General features: G+C 39.3%; 1 protein-coding gene across 1 annotated transcript; it reads right to left on the bottom strand.

Annotated features, from left to right (window-relative positions):
• Positions 1–891: 891 nt before the first annotated feature.
• Positions 892–11,980, bottom strand: LOC139713880 (deoxycytidylate deaminase-like). The gene is made up of 6 exons (XM_071625582.1): positions 11,950–11,980; positions 5,932–6,045; positions 5,200–5,302; positions 3,886–4,021; positions 2,931–3,144; positions 892–1,012 (listed from the first exon to the last, which is right to left on the bottom strand). The coding sequence occupies exons 2-6, from the start codon at positions 6,033–6,035 to the stop codon at positions 892–894; spliced, it is 678 nt and encodes a 225-aa protein (XP_071481683.1). The 5' UTR covers positions 6,036–6,045; positions 11,950–11,980.
• Positions 11,981–22,278: the final 10,298 nt, after the last annotated feature.

The following is a 22,278-nucleotide window of genomic DNA, read 5'->3' on the forward strand; positions in this document are numbered from 1 at the left end:
TCACAAAGATGTCGCTGCAACATCTCTGAGATGTCTCTTCAGTCATGAAGACATTATTCCAAGGTCTCTGCTAAGTCGCCAATGGGTCAACGCAAAGTTGCGAATGGGTCAACGCAAAATTGCAGAGTCATCTTGGAGACCTTGAAAACTAATCAGTCTCAGCCACTTGGTCGCAACTTGGCCCCCGACTAGGAGATCTCGCGGAGACATCAATGAGACGTCAGCAAAAGCTTTTTACTTCCATATATTTCAGGAAATTTGTCAGAAAATGATGTTAGAGCTAAACACACGACATCCACATGAGAACTAGATCAAGGCTGCCACAGAATATTACCACAGGCACTTTCAAAAGGTAAAATGGTAGACAAAAATCATCACAAACTATAAACTGGCCATCAAGTTCACCTTCAGTCACACCACTGTTTCTACACTTGTTGATCCTTTGCCTATCATGAAAATGCTGTCATATTGACAATGCTTTTATGGTTGAGGTCAACTCAATGTGGCCAACAAGCCACAAATTAGCACTTAAGACCAAAAAGGCATACAAATGCACCATATCCAGTGACTTTAGTTTTGTGCTGTTTGCATTACATACATGTATTACCATGAAAGACGTGATAGAGTAACCTCTGATAGATTTATGTTATAATCATTTTAACCTGTTTTTGCTGTATGAAAACTTACATTTTGCATTGACAACTGCCCAAGTATACTCTGGAAAAGTCTTCAGCAGGTTAAAGTTCTAACCCTCTCTGAAACCTGGTAACTTCAAGCAATACAAAACACAGTTAAAAGTACCACTCTTATTACCCTGTATACTCTCATTTGTTCCATCGAGGGATGCTATAAATAATCTCTTATAATACTGTACATATCACCTTACACCTTTCATGCTAGTCTATCAATCCCATTTACTAAAGAGGACACTTCGTCATCTATCGTTGGTCTGGCATCTGGGTCCAAAGCGTAAAAGTCGATGGTGAGCTCTTGTTTTGACGGTGTAAATTGCCTGAAAATCAGATTTTTAAGACAGTACAATGTATTAAGGTTGAGAAGAGTTCAGCTATGGGGCACACCTAATGTCCTCTTCCTAACAAAGGGCCTACCGCCATATGATGATTCTGACATGAATAAACATTTATATTAGGTGAGGGATCCAGATCTAAACAAGATTTGATGCAGCTCAATAGGACAGCTTCCTGTACACAAAACACCGTGTCAAAACACTTAACTTAAACAAAAACATCAAGGATTTCACTGTACTGCCTTGTTTGTCAGAAAACTTCATATGCAGGACTTCATGGAAGGTCGTTCACATAAATGATCTCAAAGGTTAAAAACACAAGTTTTATTTTGTTCACGGGAGGAAGAATATCATTGTGCATAGAGCAAGGTTTTGTTATTCATGAGAATCAGATGGCCAAAGTATTTCATTTATGTTGACATGCAAGCTTTTGTTGACTGCTTCCTTAAATATGCCTTCCTGCAAGATGTTCTGGACAGTTTGAATGAATGGAGTACAATCAATAAGATGGTTGCTGTTTCACATATACTGTGGGTACATAAGTTTTGCATACAAAGTATACACAAATTTTCAGCAAAAAACAAACACTGATATCATGAGCAAACTTCATATGCCAATTACTGTATGTAACAGTGGTATATTTCATGGTGTTTTAATCTTCATGAATTTTCCTTGTAGTCTGATCTTCACGAAATTGAACAACAAATATTGGTCGAGTTACAAAAACTTCAAAATGATCACCTTTTGGAGGAAAAGAAGCTGCAGACAGTTGTTATTATCTTTCAAGAGCTCACATTTTCATATTTTTTTTTTCATAAAGCGAATGGAGAGTTTCGAGTATTTTAATTTGTGATGGCTGCTGTATTTAAGTTCATATCGGGTCACTCCTCTTTTTACACTAACCTCTACATCCAGAAACCCCAAAGCTACTGTCTATGAATCAAATATAACACAAAATCTAGTGATGTAAGGGATTGTTTACTGAATATTTTGTGAATTGGGACATATACAACAATTTGAAATTGGACAAATTTTGTGATCAACAACAAAACAAGTGGCATAAGAAATACAGTAATTTGGCATATATCAGTCAGCTCACAATCTTCTCTAAAGTTTAAACAGGGAAGTGTAAGAAAAGGAGAGACAACTCCTGCTCTCCTTTGAAGGATGCGCGGCACCACCGAGAAGTTATGCGCTTAACAACAGGTGGAAATCAGGTGCTTTGACAAAAGAGAGCATCAATAATTGGGACTAGCGCTCTCACATCTAGAAATACTTGCTCCTACTGCATTTCGCTCTCTCTCTCTTTCAATGTGATGGCAACAATGACTTTGTATACCTTGAATAAGAGCAGCGAATCAAAATGCAGTGTAAAACTGACAATTTTAACAGCAAATAGTTTAAAAGCACGCTGGAGCACGCTCTGGCGGAGTACTTTATTTGAAAGATCAAAATATCCCAGATTAAAGGATAGAAAACTAACATGCGGAAATGTGTGCATTACAGAAAAATATTAGGTTTTTAAGAGGGCCTAATTTTCATTTCATTTCGATTTGCGCATTACGAAGAAACTAGAAATACATGTTTATAATATTGAATTCTTTCCTTGTACTCTTAATCAATTTGAGTATTTCATTTAAAATTTTACGGGGGAATAAAGCTTGTAATTCAACGAAAGGTGAAATGCATTCTTCGTCTCCGAGCTTCGTCTTGCAACTAGAGCGGTGCCGAGCATGACTTCAAAGCGTATAGTGGAATGATAGACATCCCATTGTAACGCTTTGAAACCAAACATGTGTTTGCATGAATTACGAACGAGTTGTCTCTCCTTTTCTTACACCTCCCTGGTTTAAAGCACCACAAAACTCTTAGAGACAGATAATGTGATTAGAGGGGCACTTACCTGTATTCCACGTTGGCATAATCGAGCATGCGCCTGGATGCCACCATGACGGGCTTGTCGTGATACTTGTCAGAGAGGAAGATGATTTTCTTGATGCCTGACTGGATGATGACTTTGGCACATTCGTTGCAGGGGAAGAGGGCGACATACATTGTGCATCCTTTAACGTCCGCAGAATTCTTGTTCATGATGGCATTGAGCTCGGCATGGCAAACTAAAATTCAAAAATTGTGAGAATCACTTAATATCCTTTTCATGTGCTAGGCATGGAGAATAAATATCAAAGAATGTTAGATCAACTCATGAGATGAAACAGTTCAGGAAGTAAATCTTTGCAATCTTACAGGAAGTGCACAAGGCAACTGAAAGAAGTTTCTTCTGTATTACCTGTTCATCAGATATTTCTGTTATTATCATTTTGGTGTGTTTTTATTTTTTTGGATGAGAGAGGGGGCATGTTTTGTCTTTAACTCTTTTGGGGGGAGGGGGGTTTAGGGGAGGGGTTTGTGGGTTATTTTTTGTCGATAATTGCATGTGTAAATGTGGGCAAGCCAATGTAATTTCATACCAGAAACTTTATTCCACAATCAATGTTTTAAAAGCTAAAGAAATCAATTCATGCTTTATGTAAAGGCTGCCTGGAGATGCTTGCTACTCAATCATCAACCTACAAACAAACACAGACAAAACATTTCTTTTCTAAATATCAAACTTTTGGACAAACCCCTTTGTAACATTTTTTAACTTGACTGTGATGGCACACAAAATCTGAAGAAATTCCTCGAAATTAAGGTTGCCTGGACTCCAATGAAATCAAGAATATAGCACAGAGAGCCGGCTATATTAAGGGCATTTGATTGTTTGCTTCCTTTAGTAAACATGATAAATAAGTCCAAGCTCCACACTCCAAATCTACCCACAAAAGAAGATAAAGGTGTCATCTTATTTGTCTTACCATATGGATATTTCGTCTCCAACCAGTCGTCGTGGGTCCGTGTCCATGGCAACTCATCATCGCTGCATCCATTTGGCATGCCGTTGTATCCAATACCCACAATCTTCTTCTCTTCATTTACTATACATGCTCCAACCTGGTGGCATGGTAATAAAGACCAAACAGAACACTGACTTAACTACCTTGCCACTGTACATTCAGTAGCCAGCAGAATATGTTTAGATCAAAACATTCAACACTAAGCACACTTCTTCCAGTGGGCTGTTTGACCCTTCTTTTTTTGTGTGTGTTATTCTTTGTTTTACAAATCATGTGTGGTTTATGTGTGTGTGGGTGTGTGTGTTTGCATGAAGAAACAAATCATAATGAATTTCAATATTTTCATGTAACATGTCTTGGCAGACTAGGAAATTGCAAAAGAATGAATTATACTACTAATACTACAACTACTACTACTACTACTATTACTACTACTTACTACTACTACTACTACTACTACAACTACAGTGCACTCCCGTTATAACGAAATGCTCGGGACCGGCAGTTTTCTTTCTTTATAACGAAATTTCGTTATAACCGAACAAATACAATATATAACGAAAACAAGAAAACCATGTATATATATCATATTCTGTTTGCTGAATACTCATCTTGCACTGGAAAGCTATGTGAAATGTGATGGGATAACTGTATTACAATAATAAACGCAAGTTCCCCTCAGAAACTGTGCGTGACACAAGGAGCGAACACACAGTGGTGTGTAGCGCTCACCCATGCAGAGACGCTATAAATGCTTGTTCCGCTACGTATTTTCGAAAGCAATATTCGCATTTCGTTATAACGGAGCACATTTCTTTTGTTTTTCTTTGTCTGTGGCGCTCGGAAAAGACTTCGTTATAACGGAAATTTCGCTATAACCGTGTTCGTTATAAGCGAATTTTGCACCATAGACTTTAATGGTGATAATTTTGGGACCAGAAGATTTACTTCGTTATAACGAAATTTCGTTATAACCGTGTTCGTTGTAACGGGAGTCCACTGTACTACTACTACTACTACTGCTAATACCAATAATGATTATAATCATAACAATAATAACAGAAATAATAAGAATAAGAATAATCATAATCATAATAATTATAACAATAAAAGCAATAATACTTTGGCTATTCTGGTGCCCACTTTACCAATTTATTTGATATATATATTTTTTTTTTGGGGGGGGGGGGCGAGGAGGTGAGAGGGTGAGTGTATTTTTGGTCTGTAGTGAAGCTGCTTGAATGTTCGTCCTGCCAATGTTCATTCTTAACTTACCTGAGAGTTTGGATCTTTGCTCCGCTGCGCAGACAAAAATGCTACAGCCATGAAGTAGTCATCCCAGGGAAGGTAGTCAGCTCTCTTTGAAACTTTTGTGTCCCTGCATATGATAATTATGTGCTTTTGTTACCTACATACACACTTAAGTAAAGTTAACCAAAAAAGGAGAGAAAAAAAAATTGAAAGGCTCCCATGCATCTTGAAAATGGCCATGAATATAAATACAAGCTAAAATGACATTAACAATATCTAAATGTAAAAAGTACACATTCTCTCTGCTTATCTATGACAAATTGTCATAATGATATTATTCATCCTGCCTTCTAAATGAGACAGGTGCTCTTTCATTATGCACTAGAAGCATGGAGACATGTGAAATTCTCTTTTCAACATTCTCTTACTGTACATTTCTGCACAAGAATAATTGTGGCCGTTTCATCATACAAAGACAGCACAAGGCTTTAACCCAAAACTGTAAAAATTCTACATTTTTTTTTAACTCTCCTCACACTTAAATAATGTGCTCTTCTTCAATAGATCTACCCTATATCTAGTCTGCATTTACTGGATCCATCTATGAAATTGTGTCTAAAGTAAATTCCTCTTTATAAAATTGAACCACACGTCCAGATTTTGTTCTGTAATTGAAATGAACGATCCATACCTCATGACATACTGTGGACCCACCACAGACAAAATAAGACAAAACAAATTAGAATGTGGACTTACTCTGCTGTGCCTTTCCTGTTCTTGTTCCTGGTTGGGGTAACGGCAGCAATTTCCTCTGCAGTTTTGCCAGGAAGATTCTTGTGAGGTCGAGGAGGAGTCTCCATTCTGCCTTTTCTAGTGATTGAAGCACAGGTCACAATCACTAATAATCTCTGGCAGTGGCGTATCTAGGGAAAACGGCGCACGGGGCAAGCGCGAAAATTGCGCCCCTAATTTCTGAAAAAGTGTTCAACCCCAACCCCATCCCGGTAGGGACTTTAAACAAAGTCCACATGATATGCTTTTTCAAGCACTTTAAAGGGGTCTTTTGAGGGTGATTTAAATGTACTGAATTTTGATAAATTTTGGCGAACGAGCGCAGCGAGCGAGCCGAAAATTTTGGTATTTCAGCTTACAAAACATGGAATTCTTGTCATTTTTTGCTAATTAAATCTTACAATTCCAATCAAGATATAGTGACGGCCTTATAGATAACGATTTATACCAACAAAGTGCATGAGGAATTTCAAAAGTACTCTAAATTAGTACGCGCGAGTTAGCCGAAATTTGTATATTTCCACGTCATCATCACGTTTTGTTTTTATCTCTTTTTTCTTTTCTTTTTTGGATAAATTTTGGCGAGCGAGCCGAAAATGTTTATATTTCAGCTTACAAAACATGGAATTCTTGTCATTTTTGCTCATTAAATCTTACAATTCTAATCAAGATATAGTGACGACCTTATAGATAACGATTTATACCAACAAACTGAGGACTTATAATACTAGTACTCTAAATTAGTACGAGGCGAGTGAGCCGAAATTTGCATATTTCTGCGTCATCATTACGTTTTGTTCTTATCTTTCTTGATTTTTTTTTGCGCCCCCCATAAATATGTTCGAAACTGTTGGCGTCCTCTCTTGATCCAATCGGCGATCACTTCAGAACGAATGAAATTGCAGCCGCTGCTCCGTGTAACATATTTCCTGCTTGATATAAAATGACATGTGTGAACACAATAGACATTGTCATTTTGTGCGCGTCATCGTCACATCTTCTTTTCTTTTTTTCTTTTTTTTTTTATAAATTTTGGCGAGCGAGCGCAGCGAGCGAGTCAAAAATTTTTGTATTTCAGCTTACAAAACATTGAATTCTTGTCATTTTTTGCTTATTTAATCTTACAATCCCAATCAAGATAATAGTGACGGCCTTATAGATAACGATTTATACCAAGAAACTGTGGATTTGAAAAAAATACTCCAAATTGTACGAGCGAGTGAGCCGAAATGTGCACATTTCCTTTGTCATCATTACGTTTTGTTCTTATCTTGCTTGATTTTTTTGCGCCCCCTCCCCCCCCCCCCATATGTTCGAAACCGTTGGCGCATTCTTTTGATCCAATTGGTGATCGCTTCAGAACGATAGAAATTGCAGCCGCTGCTCCGTGAAACATTTTGCTTGGTAAATATAAAATGACATGTGTGAACACAATAGACATTGTCATTTTGTCCGCGTCATCATCACGTTTTGTTCTTACCTTCTTTATTTATATAAATTTTAGCGAGCAAACGCAGCGAGCGAGCCGAAAATGTTTGTATTTCAGCTGACAGAACACGGAATTCTTGTGTGAACACAATAAACATTGTCATTTTGTCCGCGTCATCATCATGTTTTGTTTTTATCTTGTTTGATTTGGTTTTCTGTCTCCCCCCCCCCCCCCCACTATTCTCCCTCCCCCCTCCTTTCCAGGCGAGTTTTTTTTTTTTTTTTTTTTCTTTTTCTTCTTTTTTTCCCGTTTTTAGGTGATCCGAGTATCCTCTCGGATCACCTTCTGTATCTGTACGGATTCTTTCTTCTTCTTCTTCTTCTTTCTTTATTTCTCCCCAAAAGTTGTGCAGAGGTTAGCTCAGAAAGTGCTATCCCTATCAAGTTCAAACTTATACCATGTATGTATCGTGTCCCAAAGACGGCAATCGAACTAAAATCAAAGTGATCAGTCGACCGTGACGTCACTATGACGTCATTATATGAAAACACATTCTCAATCATATCTCATTAATGGAATGGAGTTTTTCAATAAAATTTACGTCACATATATTTCAAGTCAAACGCATTCTACTCATATTCTAAAAAATCATCTTTACCTTAAAACGTGCGCGTACGCGCGCGTTGAAATATTTGTATGCTCAAATCGAGCTCAAAATTTTTTTACACACGTTTCAGACCATTTGGAGCATTTTTTTAAAAATTGAAAAAATCGGACGGACGCGTACGCGCGCGCATATACACACGCACAGCTCATATGCAATAGAAATTTCCAATTTCTTCACACGGATCGGATGTCTGAAATGTCAAGGAATATTTCCACCAAGTTTCAAGTCAATCCGACTCAATATGACGTCATACGGGCCAGTCAAATTTGAAATTCCGCGCGCGCGTCAATGGCGATATACAGTGCAACTATGCCAAAAAACCGATGATTTTGAATCTGATTTTACTCGTCAGGATGAACGGTGACCCCCCATTTTCTTTACATATTTTGAAAGCTGATGAGTTGTAAATGTCATTTGATGGGCTGGCTATGCTGACAAAATGATTAAAAGATATCAAATTTCTTAATAAAGTAAAAAAAGTAAATTTTCAAAATGACGTCATCAAATTTCAAATTCACTCGAGCGTATCTCACTTAAATTTCGCCAATTTTCACCCAGATTTCAGTATGTTTTAGCTTATGAAATGTTCTTTCATTAATGTAAAAACGACATTTTGATTGGATAACGTCATCACCTCGTAAAAAGGGATTGAAAGTATCCTTGTAAAATTTGACTAGTTTACGTGTTTTCTCTATGGGAGAGCAGTTTTTCTGGCAGTGAAAATTGACATGACTATCTTTTTCGAGCACTAGCTCACTTATGCTTCGGTGAATTTTTCCCAGATTTTAGTATGTTGTAGCTGAGACTTTGGGCTATCCTAAATGTGCCCTCCATTTTTTCATACGACGTCGGCATCACGTCGAAAAACTTGGTTGAAAATGGCACGTGGGTTCGATGCAACGTCATTTTGCTTAATACACAGGGCCTATGGAGCATGAAATAGGTCATTGCATAGCGCATCCGACTCGTAATCCTAAGGTCCCTGGTTCGAGGCTCACCCCTTCCAATATTTAGGTGATCCGAGTATCCTCTCGGATCACCTTCTGTATCTGTACGGATTCTTTCTTCTTTTTTAGGTGATCCGAGTATCCTTCGGATCACCTATTGTATCTGTACGGATTCTTTATTTATTTCTGGACAAAAGTTGTGCAGCGATTAGCTCAGAAGGTGCTGCTCCTATCAATTTCAAAATTATACCATATATGTATCATGTCACAAAGACGACAGATCTAATAAAATCATAGTGATCAGTCGACCGTGACGTCACTATGACGTCATTATATGAAAACACATTCTCATTCATATCTCATTAATGGACTAGAATTTTTCAATGAAATTTACGTCACATATATTTCAAGTCAAGCGGATTTTACCCATATTCTCAAAAATCATCTATACCCTAAGACGTGCGCGTACGCGCGCGTTGAAATATTTGTATGCTCCAATCGAGCTCAAATTTTTTTTGCATCCGTTTCAGACCATTTGCAGCATTTTTTGAAAAATTGAAAAAATTGGACGGACGCGTACGCGTGCGCGCATATACGCAAGCACAGCTCATATGCAATATAAATTTCCCGGTTTTTCACACGGATCGGATGTTTGAAATGTCAAGGAATAATTCTACCAAAGTTTCAAGTCAATCTGACTCAATATGACGTCATACGGGCCCGTCAAAGTTGAAATTCCGCGCGCGCGTCAATAGCGATATACAGTGCAACTATGCCAAAAAACCGCCAATTTTAAATCCGATTTTATTCGTCAGGATGGACGGTGACCCCCCCATTTTCTTTACATATTCTGAAAGCTGATGAGTTGTACATGTCATTTCATGCTGTGGCAATGCTGGCAAAATGATTAAAATATATCAAATTTCTTAATAAAGTAAACAAAGCAAATTTTCAAAATGACGTCATCAAATTTCAAGTTCATTCGAGCGTATCTCACTAATCCTTTGCCAATTTTCACCCAGATTCCAGTATGTTGTAGCTTATTTAATGTTTTTTCAAACGTAAAATTACAAAATTTTGATTGGATGACGGCATCACCTCGTAAAAATGGATTGAAAGTAATCTTGTCAAATTTGACCAGTTTACGTGTTATCTCTATGGGAATGCAGTTTTTCTGGAAATGAAAATTGACATGACTATCTTTATCGAGCACTAGCTCCCTTACCCTTCGGTAAATTTCTTCCAGATTTTAATATGTTGTAGCTGAGACTTAACGCTACCGTGAATGTTCCCTTCGTTGTTTCATACGATGTCAGGTTCACATCAAAAATTTTGGTTGAAATTAAAGCTCATCTTCGATGTATTGAGATATTTCTTTCTTTCTGCAACTTTCTTTGCAATAACTCAAGAAAAACAGCCTCTATCACCCCCATATTTTGCACATGTTTAGTTCATGTCACGTTCATTATTTCCTAAAATAACAACTACTTGATCGGACACCATCTTGGGTATGTAAATAAGGGTCGAAGGTCATAGATGTTTCATCATGTATCTTGTTGAATACATGTCCTATCGTTCCCATATTTTGCACACGCAAAGACCAAGTTACAAGGATCATTTCACAAAATAACCACTTTTTGCTCAGATGCCATCTTGTCTGTGCAAATTGGGGTCAAAGGTCATATGTACTTCTTTCTGTATCTTCGTTATGACATGTTATCTTGTATATGGGAGGGAATTTTTGAGTACATGCTCAGTCGCCACGTCTGCACTCAAGCATTGCCGCGCCGCCGCGCCTGGCGACACTCACGCCAGTAATCGCTCGCATTTCAGCATTCGCATGGGTCGTTTGACATCGCATTTAAATCCATGATTTTAGATATGATGCCTCAAACCGATTTTGCTCAAATTTCGTGAGTAACTAGGAAACTTGTGAAGCTTTATGGACATAATCAAGCGAATTGCCGCAGTCCTTTCATTTTCGCGTTGCATTGCAAAAAAGCGTGGAGACTCCTTATAAGGGGTGCCCCGGGGGTTACTTATAAGGGGGACGTGGTTACTTATAAGGGGGACGGGTTACTTATAAGAAGGGGCCCCCCTTGTGAGTGGGTTTCCCGAACTGGTATAGGTCTCTGTAGAAAACTTGCGCCATCTGCCCATGTGCGCATTCGACTAAACCACCGGGTCTATGTGCCTTTTGAAAGATTAAAGGGGCGCACATGCATGCCCCCATTCATTTTCTTTTTATTTCTTTCATTTTCGTTTTATTCCAAAAGCAATTAAAAAAGGGAGGGGGCACGTGTCCAGTGCACCCCTGTGTGGATCTGCCACTGTTTATGTAGAAAAACATGCACTTCATTTTACATTTGACCTATGCCGCACTGTTGCTCTCTGCATGAAAACAGAATCCTATACCTATATTAGTACTAAAGAGTGTAAAGTAGTTTTATATGTAATTCTAGATTTCTACATCACACAATTTTTGGATTTTCATCTTGCACAAATTTACATTAACTTGCTAGAACCTCTAACGTTAAAAACCTAGTATAAGTTAAGTAGTAACATGTTAAATAGCTTTTATATTTTTCAATGCATAATTTGATGTCCCTGGTCGTGGTCTATGCAAACCGATCGCGAAAGAGTTATTTCATGACCTGAATATTTTAAGAATTAAACAATATATACATAGGGCCTAGTTACATATGTATTATAAAAGTTAAGTCATTGACATGGTAACGACATGCGCATCCACAAGGTGAACAGGGGCCCTTCCTGTATGGAGCTCAGCCGACACAAATTGTTTGGATAGTAAGCACAACTCGTGTAGTGCAGTGGCGTAGTGCATAACCGTGTTAGGCCTACTTCTCGTTTCCTCTTGCAGCTATCCCAAGGGCAAGATTATTGATACTGTACCATCTACACAACCCCAAGCTCCTTACCGCGCTTCCGGGAATCACTGTCGGGTTCTCAATGGGTATCACAGACTCAGAGCAGATATTGGCCCCTTTGGCTTTGCAAGCTGTGGAATATGGTGTGAAGTGTACCAAAATAGCTAGGCGTAGCAGTTAGCTCTAACGTGCGTGGCTAGCTAGCTGTGGGGCTGCGCCACTGCGTGCCCGTCGATAATGCAGTTTCCCCCGCCGCTAGCACCCTGCTAGCTGCTCACGTGCATCTACCAATGCATGGTGCAGCTGTGTTTTCGAATGAAGACGCGGGAAGGCTCCGAGACAACTCGTTTCTAGCTCGACTCTGGACAAGCCGACCCGAAACCCAGACAGCTCGATGGATGTCGGGAGCGCGGGATCACATAGGCCTACTAGTATACTAGTACAGTGTGTATAGGCCTACGGCCCCTACCAGTAATTCATTTAGAGGACCGTGGAGCCATGGTGGGGTGGGTGGGGTGGGGGGTGTTGCCCCCCTTTTTTACACACTTTTTCCCCTCGATATTTATTGATGTCATTCAAATCATTCAGGAAATAACCCATTCTGGATGTAACATGAACAAAAACAATACAAATACAATTCAAAACACAAACAAGTCAATTTTTCAATTAATACTGCAAAAATCTCTCTTCAACATAGGGCCTATTTAACTCGATTATGAATCAATCCCACTGATAAGTTTCACGAGAAAATATTGGGGTGATCCCACGAGACCAACACCCACGAGTCATTGAGCCCACGTACGCACGAGTTCGACATTAAGTTGAAAACAGGTCCCGGGCCCTGTTTCATAAAGCTGTTCGTAAAGTTACGAACAACTTACGAGCGACTGGTGATCAGTTCTGATGTGCTATACTTATCAGAATTTCCATAATTCAGCACAAGAACTGATCACCAGTCGCTCGTAAGTTGTTCGTAACTTTACGAGCAGCTTTATGAAACACCCCCATGAGTCATACAGCCATCACGAGTCATAAGATATAGTTCGACACTATATAGGCATGGGCTGTATGACTCGTGAGCTGTATAACTCGTGGGCTGTATGACTCATGGGCTGTATAACTCGTGGGCTGTATGACTCGTGGATGTCGGTCTCGTGACGTGCACCAAAAATATCGACATGTCAGACATAATATATCACTTGAATAATATATTGAATCACTATAAAGCTCCACTCACTTACAAGAGCATCATAGCTAGGCTATATAAAAAATAAGATCACACACACACACACACACACTTTTTTTTTTTTTTTTTTTTGCTGGTTAATTGTCAGGCGACTTCAGGAAAGAAGTGTGTTACGGCACATTTTGGTAAATTGCACATTTTGGTAAATTTACCAAAATGTGCAGGACATTGACGGCACATTTTGGTAACTTTCTGCTCCTCCACAATCATCACAAAAATAAATTTAAGTGCAGTTGGTTTTTGTCTCCACCGAATGAGTTCGGTAGCCTAAAGGCCGTGTCACGCCTTTCCGGGCAAGCTACGCGGGCTTGTTGCGAGTAAGGTTTTTCCAGCACGTATAGGAAAATTATCTCACCCGTAGTTGCCCGAAGCTGCGCACCCAAGTCCGATTTACCCGCAGCCAAGTTTTGAGCAGCTCCTCGCAGGCAACTCCCACGCAGGTACTTCGCAGTCCCCGTGTGCGGTCAGCGCGGCCAAGATAATGACATTCTGTCATTTCTGTTGGACTTCTGCCATTCCTTCAGACGGATTTCGGAGTTGTCACCCCCCTCCCCCCCGTTAAACCCACAAATGTAAAAACGCCCACAAATGTAAAAACGCCCACAAATGTAGAAATTTAACATCGCCCACAAATGTAGAAAACGCCCACAAATGTAGAAATTTAACATCGCCCACAAATGTAGAAAACGCCCACTAATGTAGAAATGATTTCAAACGTTTTACCCACAACAAAATGTAAAAACAAGTACTATAGTACGTTAATATAAATAGACTCACTTTTCTAGGATAGCAGTGCACTTCTTGTAAAATAATGTGTACGTGTACGGAGACGAGTGCGTGTGTGTGGGTATAGTACACACTAAAGTTCTTAGTATATATCTCTATGGTATACTAGTAGTATAACATAGAGGAGAGTTCGGCGGGGGAGATGTGTGTGCGTGTGTCTGTCTGTGTGTTACGGTGTGCTGCGTGTCACACCTTTCCGGCGGGCAGCTGCGCCTCCGGGCAAGTTACGCGGGCTTGTTGCGAGTACGAGCAGTACAATTTCTGCGGGTGGAAAAAGATGTTAAAGAGTTCCGTACTTGCGTTTTACCTGCATGCTTGACGCGTGCCACTTACCTGCTACTTGCATGCCGACCTGCCCTGGAGTATCGTTGCATGTAATACTACTGTGATTACAGTAACATGCTTGTCTTCTGTCTTGTTTGTGTGTGTGTGTGTGTGTGTGTGTGTGCGTGTGTGCGTGCGTGTGTGTGTGTGTGTGTGTGTGTGAGTGTGTGCGTGTGTGTGTGTGTGTGTGTGTATGTTTTCCTGCAAGTTTCTGTTTCTGGGCGGCGGGTGACGACTGGCTTACCTGCGAAGGAATCCCTCTGAAGTAATTTGAAATGGCAGAAAGTCATACAGAATGTCTGTACTCTCAACTAACCAGCAGAGAGGCAGTAACTGACCCTCAACATGCACGCAGATGACCAGCGACACTGGCAAATCGGACTTGCGTGCGCATCTCCGGGTACTATAGTGCGGGCCAACACCACTGCGGTGAGCTCCGCAGGAAAAACCAAAAAAACAAACAAACAAACAAACAAACAAACAAGCAAACAAAACCAAAAAAGAAAAAACCAACTCCCCGCAAGTCAACCCGCAGGCTTCCCCAGACACGATGTGACAAGGCCTTAGTTTTAGAGCTCCAGTCCCCGTATGTCGCTCGTAACTGAAATCGGATCTGTTTCGACAGGTCACAATATACACGGACTAGTAGCGTGAGGTAAGACGCACGAAATATAGATAAACGCCCACTTAGTGGAAATACGTCAACCACAAATGTAACAACTTTTCACATTTGTGGTTGATGTTTGAATTTTTTACTACATTAGTGGGCGTTTTTTACATTGTGGGCGCTGTTCGTACATTTGTGGTTGAAATTTTTTACATTGGGCATTGTTTTTTACATTTTTGGGTAATGTCTTTTTACATTTGTGGGTTCAACACCCCCCCCCCCCCCCCCACGTGCGCCTGGCACGCAGGTCACACAGTATACCCGCAAGAAGAACACAAGTAGAACGCATCCAGCAAGTAAGACACATGCACAACTCGCCCAAATCCTTGTCCGACCTCAGAAATTGTCCGGTATGCTGGAACATCCTCACACGCAATAAACCCGCGTAGCTTGCCCGGAAAGGTGTGACAAGGCCTAAACATGGTTACGGGTAAAAAGGATTTGCGTGCGCACCTCCGGGCGACTACGGGTGAGATACGTGCTAGGTACTGTTATGTGCAGGTCATCTGCGGGGACCTCCGGGTAGTAAAAATTGCGGTTTATTCTTCGCAAGTCGCACGCAAGGCTTGCCCGGAAAGGTGTGACACGGCCTTAGGCCATGTCACACCAGGCCGTGTCACACCTTTCCGGGCAAGCTACGCGGGCTTGTTGCGAATAGGGATTTTTCGCGCTTGTGTCTACCTGCTAGACGCGTGCTACTTGCCTTCTACTTGCGTGTATTTCGTGTGACCTGCGTGAGAGCTTTGAAACCGGTTCGTTTTTCTGTTGCGAACGACTTACGGGTACTGCAAAGTACCTGCGTTGGAGTTGCCTGCAAGGTACTGCCGGTTATAAGGGTCTCCTATACTGGTGTTCTGCGTGTACCCCGTGCACTGCGTGCTCAAGGCCTTGTCATACCGTATCTGGGGAAGTTTTGCGGGTTGACTTGCGGGGAAGCAAATTTGCTACCCGGAACTCTCCGCAGTTGGTCCGCACCTGACAGTACCTAGCGCGTATCTCGCCCGTATTTGCCCGGAGGTGCGCACGCAAGTCCGATTTACCCGCAGCCAGGTTTAGAGCATGACCAAAACTTTTTCCGGGTGAGTCGCGGGGATTGCCCGCAGAGGTACACGCAGAACGCCAGTAGGAGGCCCTTAGCGGCAGGACCTCGCAGGCAACTCCCACGCAGGTACTTCGCAGTCCCCGTATATGCGGCCAAATTAATGACATTCTGTGGGTTTTAGTTCAGTTACCAAAATGTGCAGATTGTCCAAAATGTGCAAGCAGCACGTTTAACTGCACATTTTGATAACAGTCTGTTGATTCCGTCAGGTATAGGTGCACTATCGGCACATTTTGGTGAATTACCAAAACGTGCAGTTACCAATATGTGCCGTAACTAGTTACGGCACATTTTGGTAAATTGCACATTTTGGTAATTGTCCAAAATGTGCAATTTACCAAAATGTGCCGTAACAAAGTGTCACCCGAAAATGGTAAAGACCTTTTTTTTTTTTTTTTTTTTTTTGCTTGTCTAAAAAATTAAACCCGGAAGTGGCACCAAAAAAAAGAATGAAAAAAAAAAGCCAATGAAATGCCTCCCCACCCCATCATAAAAAAATAAAGACAGAAAGTTATCTAGAGTGCCTATGATGCTTATTGTCTGAGATATGGAGCTCGAACCGTGTCTCTTTTTCTCTTTCATAAATAATGCTGTTGTATATTATGCTTTGTTTCACCAGGATGGTTTTACATAGCGCGATTTATATTTTCAGGCCTCATAGATTGTGGTATGATTATTAGGATCATCACAGACTACTAAAACAAACAAACAAACAAGCAAACACACACACACACAAATATCTAGGGTGGCCTATATACTGCTCGCTGTTGGTTGGGTGATTTATTCAGAGGGCGTATCCATACGGCGAATAGTTGTAGGGGGTATTTTGTTTTGTTCTGAGTTTGTTTTAAGTTTTTTTTTTTAGCTGTCTTCTCCCTCCCTCCCCCTTCCATGGAAATAAACCGTCGATACAGTCAAAGGTTTTCTTTTGCGGTTGTGATCTTTTTTTAAAAAAAAATCATTTTATCCCGTTTCTTCCAAAGTGTGCGTTTTCCGCGGCCCCTTCATGAATGCATCATTCACGTTTATACAACAATGTGAAGAAAAAAGATTACCACGAATCACTTTTTTTTCCTGAATAGTATACACAGTCACTCACAATATCAGTTACTCACGGATGTTGATAGGCCCATAAGGCGCATAGTCTTCTATCAATGCAGAGGTATTATCAGGAGCCTGCATGTCAATATGGCCTATAGTTAATGGGATACGCTAAAACGTAAGTCGTAATAACCTAAAGGCCCTGTCACACCTTTCCGGGCAAGTCTTGCATGCGACTTGCATGCGATCTTATATTCATCCTGTTCCATATAGTCATTATAAAGCCCTATCTGTTGCTTTTTATTAGGTACAGTTCGTTATTCCGAAAGTTCATTTTATTTCTTTATCTATTTCATTTCCAACAATGCAAACATACATACATACAAAATAACACAATATCAATGTATACTGACGAAGAAAAATACGTGAAATTAACAACACTTTACGCATCACAGATGAAATTGAATTGAAATTAAAGTTGTAGGAAAAGGAGGAGACGTGCTCAAAAGCCCGTCTTGTATTTTGCGGTCTCCTCGTGGACCACACCAAGGAAGCAAGTTGCTTATAGATAATAAAAACAAGTATACACACACATACATATACTTATACAAACAAGCAAACAAAAAGACAGACAGACAAACACAAGTAATAAGCTTTCTTGCTAAAGAGAAAGAGAGAGAAAAAAAAACAAATAGAGTGAAGGAAAAGAATGAATTATCTTGGAAGGAGAAACAGAAAGAGACATGAGAACAGGAAGATTAACGAACCTTATAGCGAACCTTGTGCGTATTTCATTTTCGGACTAACAAACTTATAGTTCAGACATAATATACTTCGGAACCCTGTGAATAATGCAACGAAAATAATGCTCTATTTAAATAATGAACTTATAGGCCTACTCCATTTCAGGCGGATTAACCAACATAATAGGCTATAACGGACTTTGTGCATGTGTTTCGGAATACGAACACTGAATATCAACTTTCCTCTCAAACTCCTTTTGAAATTTCCATACTAATTGCGAGGATGCCCATCTTTCTTGGCTATCTTTCTATTTCAATCAGACGACCGGGACAGATCGCATCGAATACCGGTTCGCGTCCACAAACGAGCTGGAGAACGCAGACCCCCCGCGAAACCAATCATAGTGAAGTTCACCCGGTACAACAAGCGACGTGATGTATACGCGGCAAGATCCAAACTGAAAGGTACAAACATTTACATTCATGAAGATCTAACCCGTGAACGAAGTGATCTATTGTACAAAACACGAGAACTCGAAAATGTGCTGAGAACGTGAACATATGATGGGAGAATCTTTGCCCTGACAAAAGACAACAAAAAGGTGAAAGTGACGAGAGCAGCTGATCTCGATCGAATTTAAGTCATGATCGCTTGTTTTCATTATTATAAAGACTTGTTAACAATATGAGGATAAAATATCCGTGCATTGTTTGTAATAAAAGTGTTAAAAATAATCAAAATGCTATGTTATGTATCATTTGTGAAAAATGGTGCCACTTAAAATGTTCTAATGAATGTATGGATCTGTTTTCTAGTGACAATGATTGGATTTGTCAGAAATGTATTTTCTATGAGCTCCCTTTTGCCGATGAGGATGATATGATTGAGAAAAATGTCACTGCCACGTCGCTACTATCAGCTGATGTCTGCATTCCTACAAATGCATTACCATCTATTCAATTTAAAAATATGGAATCATGTAAGGGCATGAAAATTGCACATTTGAATTGTTTGTCACTGCTAAAAAATATTGATGAAATATAAGAGAAGTAATATATCAGTGTAAAATTGACATAATGACTCTTAGTGAGACCCATTTGTGTGAAAGTATCAGTGATGCTGAAATATGTATTGATGGATATACCCTACTACGACGTGCTGATCGTAACAGAAGCGGTGGTGGGGTTGCAGTCTTTTTGAATAACAACATTAGATTATTGTTCAAGGAGATGACCTATGTATAAATGACAAACTGGAGATGATAATCACAGAAATTCACAACGAAAAACAAAAGTCATTTATTGTCATAACGTGGTATAGACCACCGAATTCAAATGTTCAAACTTTTAATGAATTTGATCAAGTTTTGCAAAAGATTGACGATTTGGGCTTACCATATTTTATTTTAGGGGACATGAATTGTGATGTCACAATGAATGCATGGCACACAAAAAATGTTAAGCTCTTAGATATCATGAAGTCATGTAATTGTCAGCAGATTATTGATAAGCCCACACGAGTAACTAATGTAACTTCCACAACAGTTGATCTTATATTTTGTAGTACTAGAGATAAAATAATCAAAAGTGGTGTTGTTGAATTGTCCATCAGTGACCACTACATGATATATTGCATTCTTGGTGGGCAACAATCTAGTTTTACTGGTCATAAGTATAAAACTGGAAGAAATATGAGGCATTTTGATGCAGATGCCTTCAAAAGAGATGTGGATCAATTAAATTTTGGGCCATTACTTCTGTTAAATGATCCTGAAGTTGCTTGTTCAATTTTTCTCTCCATGTTAATGGATGTCATCAATAAACATGCACCACTTCGTAAAACTCGTATTAAACAAAAAGAGTCACCTTGGATGACTCCTACTATTCTACACCTTATGCGTGATAGAGATCGCCTTAAGGCTAAAGCCAAGAACACTAAGAATGATGATGATTGGGAAAAATATAAGATTGCACGTAATAATGTAACTGCAACTATTCGACAAGATAAACGTGAATTTATCTCTTCTATATGAAGATATGGTCTGCAATGGAAAATCCTAAAAAAGTATGGAATGCCTTGCATTCATTAACCCCTTGGCAAGCAAGCAACTTCTATTAAAGTAAACGGTAATATTGTACACGGCCAGGCATTGTCTAATACTTTCAATGATTATTTCATATCCATTGGTAAAGATTTACATGATGATAATGTAGATGATACAGATCAGTGTGAAGAGTCATTTTTGTCTTATCTTGATCTGCCCTCCTTTGTGTTTCAGGATGTCATATCCTCTGACGTTGAAATGATATTGAAAAAATTATCTGAAAGTAAGGCAACAGGTGCAGATAATCTACCTGCTAAGTTGTTAAAAGCTGTATCCATTATCATTGCATGCACCTGTTGTCACTCACATTATTAATCTGTCACTACATACAGGCATTGTACCCAGTCAGTGGAAATGTGCTAGGGTAACACCTGTACATAAAGGGGGTAGTAAATCATTGTTGGAAAATTATAGACCTATCTCTGTGATCCCGATCTTGGCCAAAGTTATGGAAAGTGTTGTGTACAATCAACTGTTCAGTTATCTCAGTAGGTATGATGTGTTATCTGACTGTCAGTCAGGTTTCAGACCTAAGTATTCTACACAAACTGCCTTATTAAATGTGACAGATAAATGGCTTTGTGAGACAGACAAAGGCAGTTTTACTGGGCTGGTAATGAATGATTTGCGTAAAGCTTTTGATATGGTTAATCATAGTATATTGCTAAAGAAACTAAAACTGTATGGGTTTGATGATTCTACTATGAACTGGTTTAAGAGCTACTTTGATGGAAGAACTCAGTTCACGTCCATTAATGGTTATGCATCCCATAGTAGTAGAGTAACATGCGGTGTACCACAAGGGTCCTTGCTGGGACCGTTATTGTTCTCCTTGTTCGTCAATGATATGCCAAATAGACTGCGATGCAATGTATCGCTATATGCAGATGATACGTGCCTGTTTACGTCTTCAGAGAACATACCTGAAATTGTTACTAAACTTGATCACAATTTAAACAGTTTATCACTGTGGTTAAAGCAAAATGAATTGTTAGTGAATGTGAAGAAATGCGAACTGATGTTCATAGGAACACAACAACGTTTGAAATATGTTCAAAATGATCTGGCTAACTGTCATATCTATATTGATGGTAATGAAATTAAACAAGTTAAATCTTGTAAATATCTTGGTGTGGTCATTGATCACAATTTAATATGGAACAAACATATTGATCTTGTAATGAATAAGGTTGTGACGAATATGTACCTGCTTCGAAGACTACGTCCATATATTGATAAAGATGTTGCTTTGACATTCTTTAAATCTTTAATTCAATGTCATTTTGATTACTGTAGTTCTGTATGGAGCAACGCTAGTAAATCGCTTTTGAGAAAATTGCAAGTTCTTCAAAATCGATGTTTACGAATTGTTATAAATGTTGATTATAGATATCCTTCAAATTCATTGTACACTGTACTGAAACTCGACCGTCTTGATTTACGGTGGTGGAAACAGTTAGCATGTACTACACTGTAAAAACATCGATGTTAGATTTAACACCACGGGTGTTAAATCTAACACCGATCAAACTTCAATAAAGGACCACACCCACAGGTGTTAAAAATGCACTGTGATGGTGTTGAAAAGTGTTCACCTGACACTTCGTGGTGTTAATTTGACACTGTACCTGGTGTTATTTTGACACTGTACTGGTGTTAATTCAAAAATGACACCACATGGTGTTGATTTGATATTTGTTGGTGTTAATATCAATGGTTTAACACCCGTCCAGGTTCAATAAGAGACCACACCAGCTGGTGTTACTTTGGTGTAAATTTATTTTCACATTTTGTCAAAAATCTAGTATTTTAATGTAAAATTCTTGATCGTCTTGTTTAAATCAAAAATCAACAAGAAGTGCAGTTACTAAGAAACTCTTCAAAAAACAGTTTAAAATTTGGAAATGACACCCGTAGGTGGTAATTTAACACCATAAATGAGCACCAAAAATGTAACACCAGCTCGGTGTTCACTATTTAACACCGGACTTTTTGCAGTGTATGTTCAGAGCTGAGTTTAACTTTTATCCGCCATATCTATGTGAGTTATTTTGTTACCATGAGTTAGTGTATCGTACTAGGTCAGGTGAAAAGAAACTACAACTTTTTCGACCAAAAACTGATTATGGGAGAAGATCCCTAAGGTACAGAGGAGCTAAACTATGGAATGATTTAAATTATCAGGATATGAATTCTATCCTATCCTTCAAACGTAATAACAATACATTTTGAAGTGGCAGTAATTAATTATTTTGGGGTTTTGGGGTTTGGGTTTGGGTTTTGGGTTTTGGGGTTCTGAACTGATCTGGATTAAGGGTCATGGGGTAAAAGGTCATGGAACTCATTACATATAAAAACAGAAAAAA

Source organism: Diadema antillarum, unplaced genomic scaffold (genome assembly GCF_040938485.1).
Source record: "Diadema antillarum isolate AM-2024a unplaced genomic scaffold, OU_Dant_1.0 seq00002086_RagTag, whole genome shotgun sequence".
NCBI classification, from domain to species: Eukaryota; Metazoa; Echinodermata; class Echinoidea; order Diadematoida; family Diadematidae; genus Diadema; species Diadema antillarum.

Bases quoted from the DNA above. Each gene is read 5' to 3' on its own strand.
- LOC139713880 (XM_071625582.1), bottom strand. From the start codon at position 6,035: ATGGAGACTCCTCCTCGACCTCACAAGAATCTTCCTGGCAAAACTGCA. The intron at 3,145-3,885 runs GTAAGACAAATA...TTTGAATTTTAG, and splicing joins GGAGACGAAATATCCATATG to TTTGCCATGCCGAGCTCAAT. The intron at 1,013-2,930 runs GTAAGTGCCCCT...TCTGATTTTCAG, and splicing joins TATGCCAACGTGGAATACAG to GCAATTTACACCGTCAAAAC.